This window comes from Aristolochia californica, unplaced genomic scaffold (genome assembly GCF_029961685.1).
Source record: "Aristolochia californica isolate CCGP_79_NKW_82.1479 unplaced genomic scaffold, dmAriCali1.0.hap1 SCAF_14, whole genome shotgun sequence".
NCBI lineage: Eukaryota > Viridiplantae > Streptophyta > Magnoliopsida > Piperales > Aristolochiaceae > Aristolochia > Aristolochia californica.
The window spans coordinates 2,263,258-2,276,184 of record NW_027181815.1 but is presented as its reverse complement, the minus strand read 5'-3'; the positions used below and the strand labels follow the sequence as shown (position 1 = coordinate 2,276,184).

The window sequence follows — 12,927 nt, the reverse complement described above, 5'->3', positions numbered from 1 at the left end:
AATGGAAACATGCATACGTCAAAACAAGATAAACAAAAATAAAAAGACCAAGACAAACAGAAGCTGAAACTTGAAAAAAAAACTAGTAAAATCTCTGAAAAATCATAAAACATAACAGATAAGGTAGGAAGAAGCAAACAATAATAAGAATTAAAAAAAAAAAACTCAACCTAATCTCGAGTGGAAATAATTCGTCCAGGAATTGGGAGACTATCTAGCAATCCTTTTTTTTTTAGAATAAAGTTTTTAAAGATTTTTCAGAGAACCTTTTCTTAGAAAAAAATATTTTATGTTGAGAAATAGTTGAGAATTTAAGGGAAGGAAAGAAGAGAAGAACTCTAGCTCATAGGAGAGAGGAGAGAAAAAAAAGGAAAAACGAGAGAGATGTATAGACTAATTTGAGCCAAGATGAAGAGTCTTGAATGTTCTACCCCATGCCTTGAGATTGTATTTATAGTTGTAGGAAGGTGCTTACAATGATTACAATGTCCTTAAAGTTACATGTTTCAAAAGAAAAAAAGACATAAAAGAACATACACCACCTTGTATAGTTTCAACTTTATGTCATCTCTATGGAAGTTTTCCTTATTTACTAATCATACCACCCCTACACACGTGAGTGTCTTTTAACACTCCCCCTCACCTTGAAACTGGTGTTTGTAACTCCGTTTTGCAAATAATCTTAGTAAAAAAACTTTGTGTGCTTGAAAAGAAATTCCAATATTGTGTGGCTTGAAATTTATTTATTTTTTATTGCCTTGCTTTGATTCATCTTCTACTTGTTCACATCTTGCTTGTAGTCTTCATCTTGTTCTCATATTGTCTCTCCAATACTTGGATATTTTAGTCACACAAAATTTGATTACCACAATACATAGAATTTTTCATTATTGGTTACCTCTATCTTATACTTCTTCTTCTACTTCTCCACCTCAACTTGGGGTTCTCTTTGTTCTTTACCAAAAGACCCAACTTGCACAACATAATGGTGAGAGAAGAAAAATCACTTATAGTCATACGACAAAGCTTCATACACCAGTTAAAACGGTTATAGTTTGAAACACACTACATTCAATTCCAATGGGGGAAAAACAACCAACTATAGGGCATAACAAAGAAACTACTCAATTTTTAAGGGTAGTTCAAATACAAATTACCTTTTTAGGTGAAAAATAAAAGACTTGGCTCAAACTGGATATTGGGCATATTTCTATACTTTTATGTAGTGGGTCTATAGTTATTAGTCTGAAATGATTTTAACAAACACAAATTGATGGAAGTATTTTGAAAAATTAAGGGTGTGAATAAAAAAATATCAACTCTCATACTTCAAAAGGAAGGAGGCGCACAATGCAACTCTACATACTTCCAAGTAAGAAGAAGACACTTTTAGACCAATAGATGGATAAAACGTTACCAGGTTTGACTCAAGAGAGAGATAAAAAAATAATTCCTATATGAAGATATTGATTTAGGAATCTTAAAAAACCCCAATAAGAAAGTTTTGAGATGGATTATAATAATAGAATTTTCTAGACATAGACTTCTCATATAAAGCAATTACCTTTTAACACAACTTGATTCCATTTATCGATTTTACTGATTATTGTTGTTATTGTTATTACTCATGTTTTTCTTACATGTTTATAGCACTGAGAGATCTATTTTTTTGTGTAGTGGAACCTGTTTTAATGCTAAGGCGAAGGGTGGAATGAAGGCAACACGGTACAAAGGCAAAAACGTAAAGCTCAAAAGAGTAAGTTATAATTCAGTCATTTCATAGAAAAAATGAAATACTAATATATGCACACTTGCAGGAGGAGGAGAGGGAGATAAATTGATACAGTCTAATTGATAGCCCAAACTACCCTAATTCATTGAGGTGCTTGAGACCAAAGCAGGCCGTCGAGTAGCAGCTTGTGCGATCACTTTATTTCTGCCTCTTTAAATCTGTACTAGCTACTAAACACTACTATCCTCCTCTGGGCTCTCATCTGGTATGGTCTGTTCTATCAATGGATCGTCTCAGCTAAATAAAACCATTATTATGAAGTAAATAAGAGGGCGAAAGGCATTTCTTTATTTGGTCGTCGCATCTTTGTGCTAGAACAGTTATGCTCAAGAAACTTCACATCTCTGAGAGACAATAACCTCCGCATCCTTTAAAAACTCCTCAAGAAGGACCATGTATGCAGAAACAAATACAGGACTAGGTGCCATGAAGCTGAGAAAGCAAGAGAAAACAGCAGGACAGGATGAAGTTCAAGAACACGTCAAAAGACTATAGAAATCTGTACAGAATTTTTTATTTGTTTTAAAAACATCCATCTGTTACATCCACAAAATTCATGATAATTGGTTGTTTACCTGCAAGAGAGCCAAGGGCCTTTGCAGCTTCATGTCTAACCATTAGATGCTCATTGATATTTCTGACTAGATCAGCTGTGTCTTGCAACCGAACCAAGTTCATAAGCACCCTAGAAAACAAGTAGTTCATTTTTGGGAATTTTCTTAAAATACCCATTTAAAATAAATTATTTTCAAAAATACTGACGTCATCAAAATATTTCTAAAATTACCCAACTTTGACCGGTCAAATGCCTATGTGTGCAGTCAAAAGCGACACGTAAGCTTTGACTGCTTATGTGTTGCCATGTCATCAGTGTAGTAAACACAGATAGACACATCATCTACCACGTCATTATTTTACTACGTCGTTAAATGAAAAAATTGAATAATTTTAAAAAAATAAAAAAATCTGATAGATTTTTTATTACCTAATATCTACAATATTGGACATTTATCTTTGGGAAAAGTAATAAATTTTATGTATCGAAGCCTAAAAATTATTTTAGAGTTTAAAAACACAATTTATTTGTATAATTTTTATCACATTATTTACAAAATAATAAATTATTAAAAATATATATTAGTTAATTAAAAATATTTATTAACTAAAAAATATGAAAATTTTACTTGAGTTTAAAAATTAAATGTACCGGTACACTTTTATTACCTTATATTTAAAATAATAAGTTATAAAAAATCTTACTCTTACCATTTTAACGCCTTATTATTATCAATTTAAAAATTATTTTAATAAAAAAATTTGAAAATTTTAGTTTTGAGTTTAAAAATCAAATTTATCAATATTTTTTTTCAAATTTATTATTACCTTATATTTAAAATTATTAAAAATAAAATAAATATATAATTAATTAAAAATCTTACTCTTACTAATTTAAAATATTTCATTATTGATTTAAAATATTTTATTATTTTTTAATTGAGAGGGTGGCATCGAGGGCGAGGTCTAGGCCGAGCGGTGGTGAGAGGGCGAGAGGAGAGGAGAGGAGGTCGAGGCCAAGCGACGACAACGAGAGAAGAGAGGGCAAGACCAGAGGAGGCCGAGGCTAAGCGACGACGAGAGGGCTAGAGGAGAGGAGAGGAGAGGGGACACATAAGGCATTTAAAACAACTTATTTTGAAAAATAATGCCTATGGTGGAATATGGTGAGGATTATTTAATTTTTTATTTAATGACGTATCAGCTTATGTGGCAGACGACATGGTAAAATAATGACGTGTCAACTTATGTGGCAGATGACGTGGCAGACGACGTGTTGATCTATGTTTACTGCTCTGATGACGTGGTGACACATAAACAGTCAAAGCTTACGTGTTGCTTTTGACTGCACACATATGCATTTGATCAGTCAAAGTTGGGTAATTTTAGAAATATTTTGATGACGTCAGTGTTTTTAAAAATAATTTATTTTAAATGGGTATTTTAGGGAAATTCCCTTATTTTTTAGGTCAATAATAATAACAACATAAAGGAGAAAGGTAAAACTGAGTTACTTGACCATAAACTGCATGCAAAAAGGGTAAATCAATGACTTCGTTCTAACATCTGTATAATCTGTCTTGAAATGAACAGATAATTAAGAAGTTATCTATATTTAAACTGAAAGGCTTTTACAGTGGAGAAGATAAAGACGGGAAGGAGAAGAGAGGAGAAAGATAAATCATTTGAAGTCAAATGTTCTCTTACTGCCACAGAGATCTCACGTTTTTAGTTCTTCATATTAACATTATTTAACAATTTCAGCTCATCATATATAGATTAGAATAGGCAGTAGCAGAAAAAAACGGTAAAAATAGCGATGGGGGAAGATACCACTAGCAAATCTCAGGCACAGGTACAAAATTCCGTAATGCGTTACAGAAACAACTCTCCAATAGCAGCGACATCGCCAAAAAAAATAAAATAATAATAATAATCAGTGTGGGAACAGAAATATACCTGCCGGAGATAGGAGCGGGTCAGAGAAGGGACATGCGAAGAGCTTCAGCTCCATCATCCAGAGAAAATTTGGGGAGGGGGAGAGTGAACGGAAGGAGGGAAAGATAAAAGGAGAAAGAGGAACCGAAAATTTGTCGGAAAGTGGAAAATTCGGCAGAATGAGACGATAAGACTGGGCTGGGCTACGAAGAGACGCGAGCGAGATGTCCTCTCCAGCCAAACTTTATGCATGTAGTCGATGTCGCCTTCTCCTAACACGAAAACGTGGCTTTTATAGGTGATACGAACCAACGAGCAAAAATCGCCTCGTGGCTCCTTCAAGTGGCTTGCCAGTGGCCGGTGAAAAGTCGGTAGTTGCTCATTGTTTTGAGACTGGGCTCTGGGGTTCGGGACAGACCCAATGACCTCCAAGAACGAATGCCCAGAGAAGTAAAGTGGGCCTCAGCTTCAAAATGTGCTTGGATGGTAACTAAATGGCGGAGCCCATGACAAGTTAATCAAATATTGAACAACGATGTCAATCATACACTATTTTCATGAACTATTATGCTTCTTTGAAAGATCTTGATCTCGATCCTAAGAAATCCAAGGGACAAAGGCCAGGCACTCCTGACAAGTCCTAAGAAAGATTTTGATTTCGATCCTAAGAAACCAAAGGGCCACGCTCCATCAACGCAGAATACAATTACTCAAAACCAGACAATGACGATTTCAAGAGGAAGCCCAAATTTGAACAAATTTGAAAAGCTAAGCAATAGAAGATAGAAATGTTCTCGAAAGATAGAGATCTAGAGAAAGAATATAAGAAAAATAAGGGTGAAGAAATGTTGAAAGGGGACAGCAATTAGGCAGAAATTACAGACAGAAAAAGATAGCATAGAGAGAAGAGGTGATGCTGAAAAAGTCGATTGGAAACAGAAAGAGGAGAATAGCAAGAGGAATCTAAGCTTTTATCTCCTAATGTATATTAGTATATAAGATATGATCTTGAGCAGTTGGTATTAGAACCGTGAAACATGCATCGGATTGCTTTAATGGTGGCCAAATTGATTCTCACTCAACCGCTTACCTGATTTTTAAACTTTTCCATTCACCTCGGGTCTCGTCATTGACGTATAATAAAGACAGCGGCGCTGTGCAGCTCATGTGTAGATTTTTTTATTCCAGCTCTGTGACGCTGGATCTCTGTCATCGTTTGAATGGATGAACGACGGACAATTACAAGGCGCATGCTCCAATGTTGCTGTCAAAAGGTTGGGATGACAATCTCGACTCAATCCTTTTGGCTCTGTCTGAGTAAGCAGCCAGTGGCAGTTGATGTGATCGTCGATGAAGATGATTTAATGAAGCTCACCAGAAAGTGGGTCAACTGCCCAAGTGTCCATTTCTGATGTCACGGTTTAGTTAGGTAGAAGGGAAATGCTTCCGTTGCAACAAATTAGAATAATCCTACCAATGCTGGATAGAGATTATCGGCCAGCGGAGATGCGATTAAGGCAAAAAAGAAAGAAAAACGAGAGCATTCCTGGTTAAAGAAGCAAGTTGTTCATTTTTACGGTTTAGTTAGGTAGAAGGGAAATGCTTTTGTTGCAACAAATTAGAATAATCCAACCAATGCTGGATAGAGATTATTGGCCAGCGGAGATGTGATTAAGGCAAAAAAGAAAGAAAAACGAGAGCATTCCTGGTTAAAGAAGCAAGTTGTTCATTTTTGTTTGTTTGCAATGGATAATATGGAATTTGGTAGCAGATCCCCTCAACAATGTGGTCTAAGTAGACATTCCAACCTCTGGACAACAAGATGATCATGGCATTGTTGGAAAAGACGAAGCAGTGTCTCCATTATTATCTCTGGGAGAAATCTTCCTAAATTACAGATTTTGTTTTCATGATTAATTCTTGCTTCAGGGTTAAGGTTGGTTTTGGGTAAATGATAAAGATGGATAGATCAACCGCTCTGCAATTTCCGCTTGTACTATCGTTAGACTGAAATGGTGAAATTAAAATGAAAATGGTGGTTTACATTAAAGAAAGAAGCATAAACGAATGTGTGACAGAGGGATGTTACATGACACCATCCGGAGGTGCATTACTTTAATCATGGAGGGGCAGGAAATCTTTCAGTCAGACCATCCATGGTGCAGAAGAGAGAATCTCAATGCGAGATGCTTCCTCCAGCCTTTCTCTCCCTCCATTTATTTCCTTATAATTTTATTGTTTCTTGACATTGTGAAGTGGCACGGGGACCACGCGAAAAGGTTTGTTGGACCTACGGTCTATTTGCCGACGGCGCTCGGTTGCCTCTCTCCTTCCCTTTTAGAGTGAGAGAGGAAAGGGGGGAAATAGTTCCTTTTACGCTTCTCTTGATTGCAGTTGGGGTCTCTGTGGGTCTTCTTACGCTGCTTCTCCTCTCCGTCTCTCCTTCGGTGGGAAGAAAGTGAATCGTCCGCCCGAGCGCCGCCTTCTTGTGATTTTTTATATCTTGTGTCGGGCTCAGGTGGACGGGTGTGATTTTGCGTTGGGCAGATGGCGATGGTGGAGAGCAGCTTTGATTGGTGGCAGAAGGATGTGTTTTTCTCTGCCGCCGAGGAGGTTCAAAACTCTGCGGATTTGTAAGTTTTCTTTCATTGCCGTAGGATTGTTTTCTTTTGGTTAATTACTTCCCTTTTCGAATTGGGATTTCTGTGCCGCTCGGTTGCCTCTCTCTTTCCCTGTTAGAGTGGGAGAGGAAAGAGGGAGAGAAAGTCCCTTTTCCGCTTCTGTGGATTGCGATTGGGGTCTCTTGGCTCTTGCCTCCGGGTGTTTTTTTTTTGCTGCTCCCCGTCTGCGTCTCTCCTTCGGAAGGAAGAAAGTGAAGCGTCCGTCCGAGCACCGCCATCTTGTGACTTTTTATAACTGGATTTGGCCCGGGCGGACGGGGTGTGTGATTCTGTTGGAAGATGGGGATGGTGGGGAGCAGCTTTGATAGGTGGCAGAAGGATGTGTTCTTCTCCGCCGCCGAGGAGGTTGAAGGCTCTGCGGATTTGTAAGTTTTCTTTAATTGGTGTAGGGTTTTTTATACGTGTCGTTCTGATTTTGGTTGGCTACTCCTCTTTTCGAATCGGGATTTCTGCTATTCCGAAAGAATTTGAAATTTGTGTTTTTGACCTTGGTATTTTGCGTTTTATGTTTTGGCAGATTTTGATTATTAGCTTGTTCTATGAAATTAGCGGTTGGAGACGGGTTGGTTTTGTTTTGTTTTGCAAGTTTGAGTTCTAATGTATTAATTACAGAATGGAATCCCTATACCGGGAGTGGGAGCGGGAGAGAAAACAGAGTTTTCAGTCAGGTGTCTTGGAGGAGATGAGGAGAGAGCTCCGAACTGCTTTGGGAATCACAAAATGGCAGGTAGCTCTGGTTTCCATATTTTCTTGTCTTTATTCTCTGAAAATGAGAGTTAAAATGGTAAAGAAATGGAAAAATTGTTCCTTTTTAACATTTATGTAACCTCGATGTTGTTAAATGAGCAGTTGGAGGAGTTTGAGAAAGCTGTCAAAGTGAGCCATCAAAAGTATTTGGTAGAAAATACAGCAGCCCGCCATAGGCAATTTGTGGTTGCAATAGAAAGCCAAATTTCCCTTGTTGAAAAAGCATTAAGTGATTCACTAATTGAAGAGGGGAAGCAACCCCTGCAATGGGTACAGTTAGATGAAAGTGAAAGGGATGATCTAGCTCTATTTCTCACTGGGCCTGCAGGGACCTCACAAGAACTCAAGGGCAGTTTAGACATGGGAATAGATAAAACACAGACAGGAGAGCTCGAGACTTTTAAGGGTTACAAGGAGACAGTAACAATAAATCAAGATGTCAATTATGTAGTGGAATTGGCAGTTAAAGATCTTCGTGAAGGGAGGGACAAGAGCGAGAGTCTGGGTGAGAGCTCAAATGGGCTAAAAGAATTATGGAGGTCATCGGACATTGGAGCTTTGCAGATTGTGGTTGCAGATGAAAATGTGCAGAGTGAACCATTAGGCAAAGCCCAAAAGGCTTGTCATGTGTTTGATTTCTGTGGCATGGTGAGGAATGCTGAGGTTGTGACCAAGTTGAAATTGTTCAGAAGTAACTTCAGAAAGGTGAAGAGTGAAGAGGTTCATGTGGACTTCAGACGAGTTCTTCCAATTACTCAGGTAACTGAACTTAATTTTCCACGTATCCTTTTCGTTTCAATTTTTTTGCAATTTGTGTGTCCTCAGAGGTTGGTAGTTCTATATGATGATTATTATTTACTAATCCTCCTTTCATTCTTGGCTTTTTTCCATTTGAAGAGTGAAGGCAGCAGGAATTGTTTTGGGGCATGTAAGCGAAGCTCGAACATTCCCTACGTTCGACAATTGTTTAAAAGAGTTGGAGGCTTTGTACGACAAGTGCAAGTCTTGCAGTATCATGCACCTTCTCTTCAAACCTCCTTGATCTTCACGCTACTTATTTTTCTAGCTGGTAAGTTACTTGTTCTTGTCTTGTAAAGCAATTTAAACTTGCTTAAAGTGCTAAATTTGAAACCTGTTCTATTTTCGCTGTAATAAGCACTGGTACAAAAAATCTATTCTTCTCATATTGGACAGGCAAGGTATCCCATTTTCTTAAATATTCACTGATGTAAGTCCTAGTTATTCTCTTTAAATTTTGAAGCACTAATGTGACACTGGAACTCTTCAAAATTAACGGATCCATTTGATATATTCAATTTTATGTATCTTTGCTCATTTTAATCATCTATCAAAATGTTATTTGGTGCTGATGCTTGATGCACCTGGGTGTAACTGCATATCATTTCATGAGTTTGAGACTATTCAATCATAAAATATGCAGTTTTTGGGAAAGCCAATTTGACGGTTATATCGGGTTGACGTTTTAGGCCTCATGACTGATGGACACGACGACCTGTAAAATGAAACATTGGATAAAATGAGGCTCCAATGAGCTATCTGGAAAAGTTAATTCTTTATCCTCTTCTTTAAGAATACTTACTGATTCTATCTATGAGTTTGTCGTTTTAGTTTCTTTTGCTGGGATGGATCCTTTGAGTAGTTCATTCTGATGCAATGATAAACTAGAAAAACATCGATACAAAAAGAATTAAGTGAACAAATTATGTTAACTGGTGGAAATTCTTTCCTCTTTTTTGCTTCTGAATTGTTGTTATACTGGATTTTCTGCATAAGCTTGCATTTCTAGTTAGCTATTGAGAAGATGCATTTGTTCTACTTGTGCCTCAAGGATCCTAAAATATCTAAAATGTGTTCATGGCATTCAAAGCATCTTACCCAGAGATTTAAAGCTGTTAATGTTTGTATTATCTACTACAGTGACACTGTAGCTCTTATTTTCTATTTGTCCATGAACCATGTCTACTATTGGTTGATTCTTTTACTCATCCTTTCTTTTATTCCTTAAGCTACTCTATTTAGCAATTATCCATATTGCCCAAGAAATACAAAAATGAATGCATAAGTGGCCTTATGTAGAAGAGAAATAACAGTTGCTTAATCTTTTGTGCAGTGCCTTTTTTTGTTTATGCATTTTGAAGGAGTCTAGTTCCAGAATTTTGGTCCACATACATGTGCATCGCTCCTATTTGGTATATCAGCTATCCTTTTTTTTTTTTTTTTTAATTTTTATATGTTACAATTTACATGCGAATTGATATAAATGCCACTTTGCAGTGGTAGCTCGCTCTCAGACTGGCTGTTGGGTTGTGGGAAGGCCTATTATCTCCAAGGAGCTGCAATGGAGGATTTCCATGGTAAGTCAGGCAACTCAGTCCCGGAGGTAGTGGGTAGAATGGATGGGAGACGAAGACCTGAGAGAGTTCTTTGCTGCTATTGTTCTCTGTAGGTGAGAGGTTAAAGATTGCATTTATTAGGTCTTGATTTATATTAAAGTCTCTAGGTTCAAGTTCATCCTGAATTGTGTATAATGTATATCATCCTTGCCCTATCAAGGGGGTCTCTAAGTACAGATTAATTCTTTGATTTGGGCATCAGAGGTGTAAATTCTCTGTCCAAGTCAGACAAGATTTACTTCTTCTCTTACTCCTCATAAGAGACCCCCTTTTTTCAACATGTTCTTACAGAATTACAAACGACTTAACCAAAGGTTTCTCCGACGGATTCCCAAAGAGCAATTCTTGTTTTTCCACCTTAAACAAATATGCTTTCTATACTTGGTTGCATATTATGCATTATATAATATTTGGTTCGAAACATTATTATATATTTAATAATTATTCTCTGTTATCGATTTTTTTTAAAAAAAAATTATTAAAATTTCTCTTAAACAAGGTGACATCCTACCATACTCATGTAAGTAATATGAATAACAATTCTTAAACAAGGTGATATCCAACTATGATTGACATCGTTGTTGGATATTTGATTAACTTATCATGGGCTACGCCATTTAGTTAGGATCCAAGCACATTTTGAAGCTGAGGCCCACTCTGGGTATTCGTTCTTGGAGGTCATTGGGCCTGTCTTGAACCCCAGAGCCCAATCTGACAACTATGAGCCACCACCGACTTTTCACCGGCCACCCACTTGAAGGAGCCACGAGGCGATTTTCGCTCGTTGGTTCGTATCACCTATAAAAGCCATGTTTTCGTGTTAGGAGAAGGCGACGTCGACTTCATGCACAAAGTTTGGCTGGAGAGGACGTCTCGCTCGCGTCTCTCCGTAGCCCAGTCTTATCTTGTCATTCCGCCGAATCTTCCACTTCCCGACAAAATTTTCTGTTATACTTTCTCCTTTTATCTTTCCCTCCTTCCGTTCACTCTCCCTCTCTCCTTATTTTCTCCGGATGATGGAGCTGAAGCTCTTCGCGTGTCCCTTCTCTCATCCGCTCCTATCTCCGGCAGGTATATTTCTGTTTCCACACTGATTATTATTATTATTTTATTTTATTTTGGTCGTGTCGCTGCTCTCTGGAGAGTTGTTTCTGTAACGCATTACGGAATTTTGTACCTCTGCCTGAGATTTGCTAGTGGTATCTTCCCCCATCGCTATTTTTACCGTTTTTCTCTGCTACTGCCAATTCTAATCTATATATGATAAGCTAAAATTGTTAAATAATGTTAATATGATGACCTAAATAACGTGAGATCTCTATGGAAGTGAGAGAACATTTGACTTCAAATGATTTATCTTTCTCCTCTCTTCTACTTCCCGTCTTATCTTCTCCACTGTAAAAGCCTTTCAGTTTAAATATAGATAATTTCTTAATTATCTGCTCATTTCAAGACAGATTATACAGATGTTAGAACGAAGTCATTGATTAACCCTTTTTGCATGTAGTTTATGGTCAAGTAACTCAGTTTTACCTTTTCTCCTTTATGTTGTTATTATTATTGACCTAAAAAATGAACTACTTGTTTTCTAGGGTGCTTATGAACTTAGGTCAGTTGCAAGACAAAGCTGATCTAGTCAGATCAGCTAATGGTTAATAATTTTTTTTTTTTCAATGAAGAGATTTTATTGATCTTGCCTTTTATTTTAGAAATATTACTGGAAGATGAATACTTATGAATAATAGAACTAGTAATGCAACTTTCAAAAAATAATCAAAATTGACAAGATTTAAAAATTACATTATAATCTTGCCTAAAATCTAATGGCAACGTTTAGTCCAGCTAATTGTAAGAATAGTTGGTGTAGTAGGTTGTAAAGATAATGCAATCTTTAGTAATATCACATCTAAATGACCATAAAAATTTTGAAGTCTTAAAGTGGGAAATGTTCAAAACAAATAGATCTATTTGCCTTTGGAAACTTTGTGAAATTATGCTATATCCATGACATTTATTTACACTCATCTCATCATAATTTTCCTTTACAAATAATAAAATGTATTTGAAAGTTATTAAATTGATTTATTGGTTAATTAGTAACTAAATTGCTTAATTAGTTACTTATTTATTTAAATAGAATTAATCATAACCATAATCCTAAATACATAAAAATATTAAAAAATAAATTAGATATCATAATGTCACCTATCTAAGGGTTTTGAGCTTGTTATGCACTCCATAACATCAAGAGTAGCATGTAGACGTAAGGGTAATTGATGTAATTTTTTGCATGTTTTATGTAGTGGCATTTTTGTAATTCCGTCAGACATTTATGCTTTGTGTAATTTTTGTATGGGGGTGTTCTTATTATTTATAGGAACATCATTGGAATGAAATGAAAAGCTTGAATGATAGTTAATTGAGATCAGGTACTCTCTCCAATGAGGGCTAGGTGCGAGCTACCTCCAAGCTCGGTTAGCCCGATCACGTCCGTTCATCTTCCTCCTCCCGAACAGCTGCTACGTCACTTCCAATTCCCTCTCCTTCTCGAGCTCCCTTGTTTTCCGTCACTTTCGCATAACTCTTTGAACTTCACCGTCGTCGACTAATTCTCTCCACTACCTCCCTAGATCCACTATCAAAGACGTCGTCTCACCTTCCCTGTCGAGTTCTGACAATCAGACGGTTCAACTCCTTGCTGGAGTTCGTTGTGTCTGTTCGTCATCCCTGCGGAGCTGCTCTGTCGCTATTGGGCGTTCCAAGCATCTGAAACACAAACCTTCACCATTTATAATTCTGG

At 37.0% G+C, this 12,927-nt stretch overlaps 1 protein-coding gene and 1 long non-coding RNA gene across 3 annotated transcripts; one reads left to right on the top strand and one right to left on the bottom strand.

Annotated features, from left to right (window-relative positions):
• Positions 1-1,763: 1,763 nt before the first annotated feature.
• On the bottom strand, positions 1,764-5,247 carry LOC137950431 (uncharacterized). Its single transcript, XR_011111943.1, has 3 exons — positions 4,307-5,247; positions 2,368-2,477; positions 1,764-2,224 (listed from the first exon to the last, which is right to left on the bottom strand). It is a non-coding gene; the product is annotated as an uncharacterized lncRNA (long non-coding RNA).
• Positions 5,248-6,445: 1,198 nt separating this feature from the next.
• Positions 6,446-10,405, top strand: LOC137950872 (uncharacterized). 2 transcript variants are annotated; one of them, XM_068797528.1, is made up of 6 exons: positions 6,446-6,918; positions 7,579-7,693; positions 7,816-8,472; positions 8,611-8,782; positions 9,845-9,923; positions 10,009-10,405. In XM_068797528.1, the coding sequence occupies exons 1-5, from the start codon at positions 6,833-6,835 to the stop codon at positions 9,868-9,870; spliced, it is 1,056 nt and encodes a 351-aa protein (XP_068653629.1). In that variant the 5' UTR covers positions 6,446-6,832; the 3' UTR covers positions 9,871-9,923; positions 10,009-10,405. The 2 variants fall into 2 exon arrangements, with proteins under 2 accessions (XP_068653629.1, XP_068653628.1); XM_068797527.1 differs by lacking the exons at positions 9,845-9,923; positions 10,009-10,405 and adding an exon at positions 9,201-9,804.
• The last annotated feature ends 2,522 nt before the right edge of the window (positions 10,406-12,927 follow it).

Excerpts from the sequence above, each read along its gene's own strand:
- LOC137950872 (XM_068797527.1), top strand. The coding sequence starts at position 6,833 with ATGGCGATGGTGGAGAGCAGCTTTGATTGGTGGCAGAAGGATGTGTTT. Across the intron at positions 7,694-7,815 it reads TGGGAATCACAAAATGGCAG|TTGGAGGAGTTTGAGAAAGC; the intron begins GTAGCTCTGGTT and ends TTAAATGAGCAG. Across the intron at positions 8,783-9,200 it reads GCTACTTATTTTTCTAGCTG|GCCTCATGACTGATGGACAC; the intron begins GTAAGTTACTTG and ends TTGACGTTTTAG.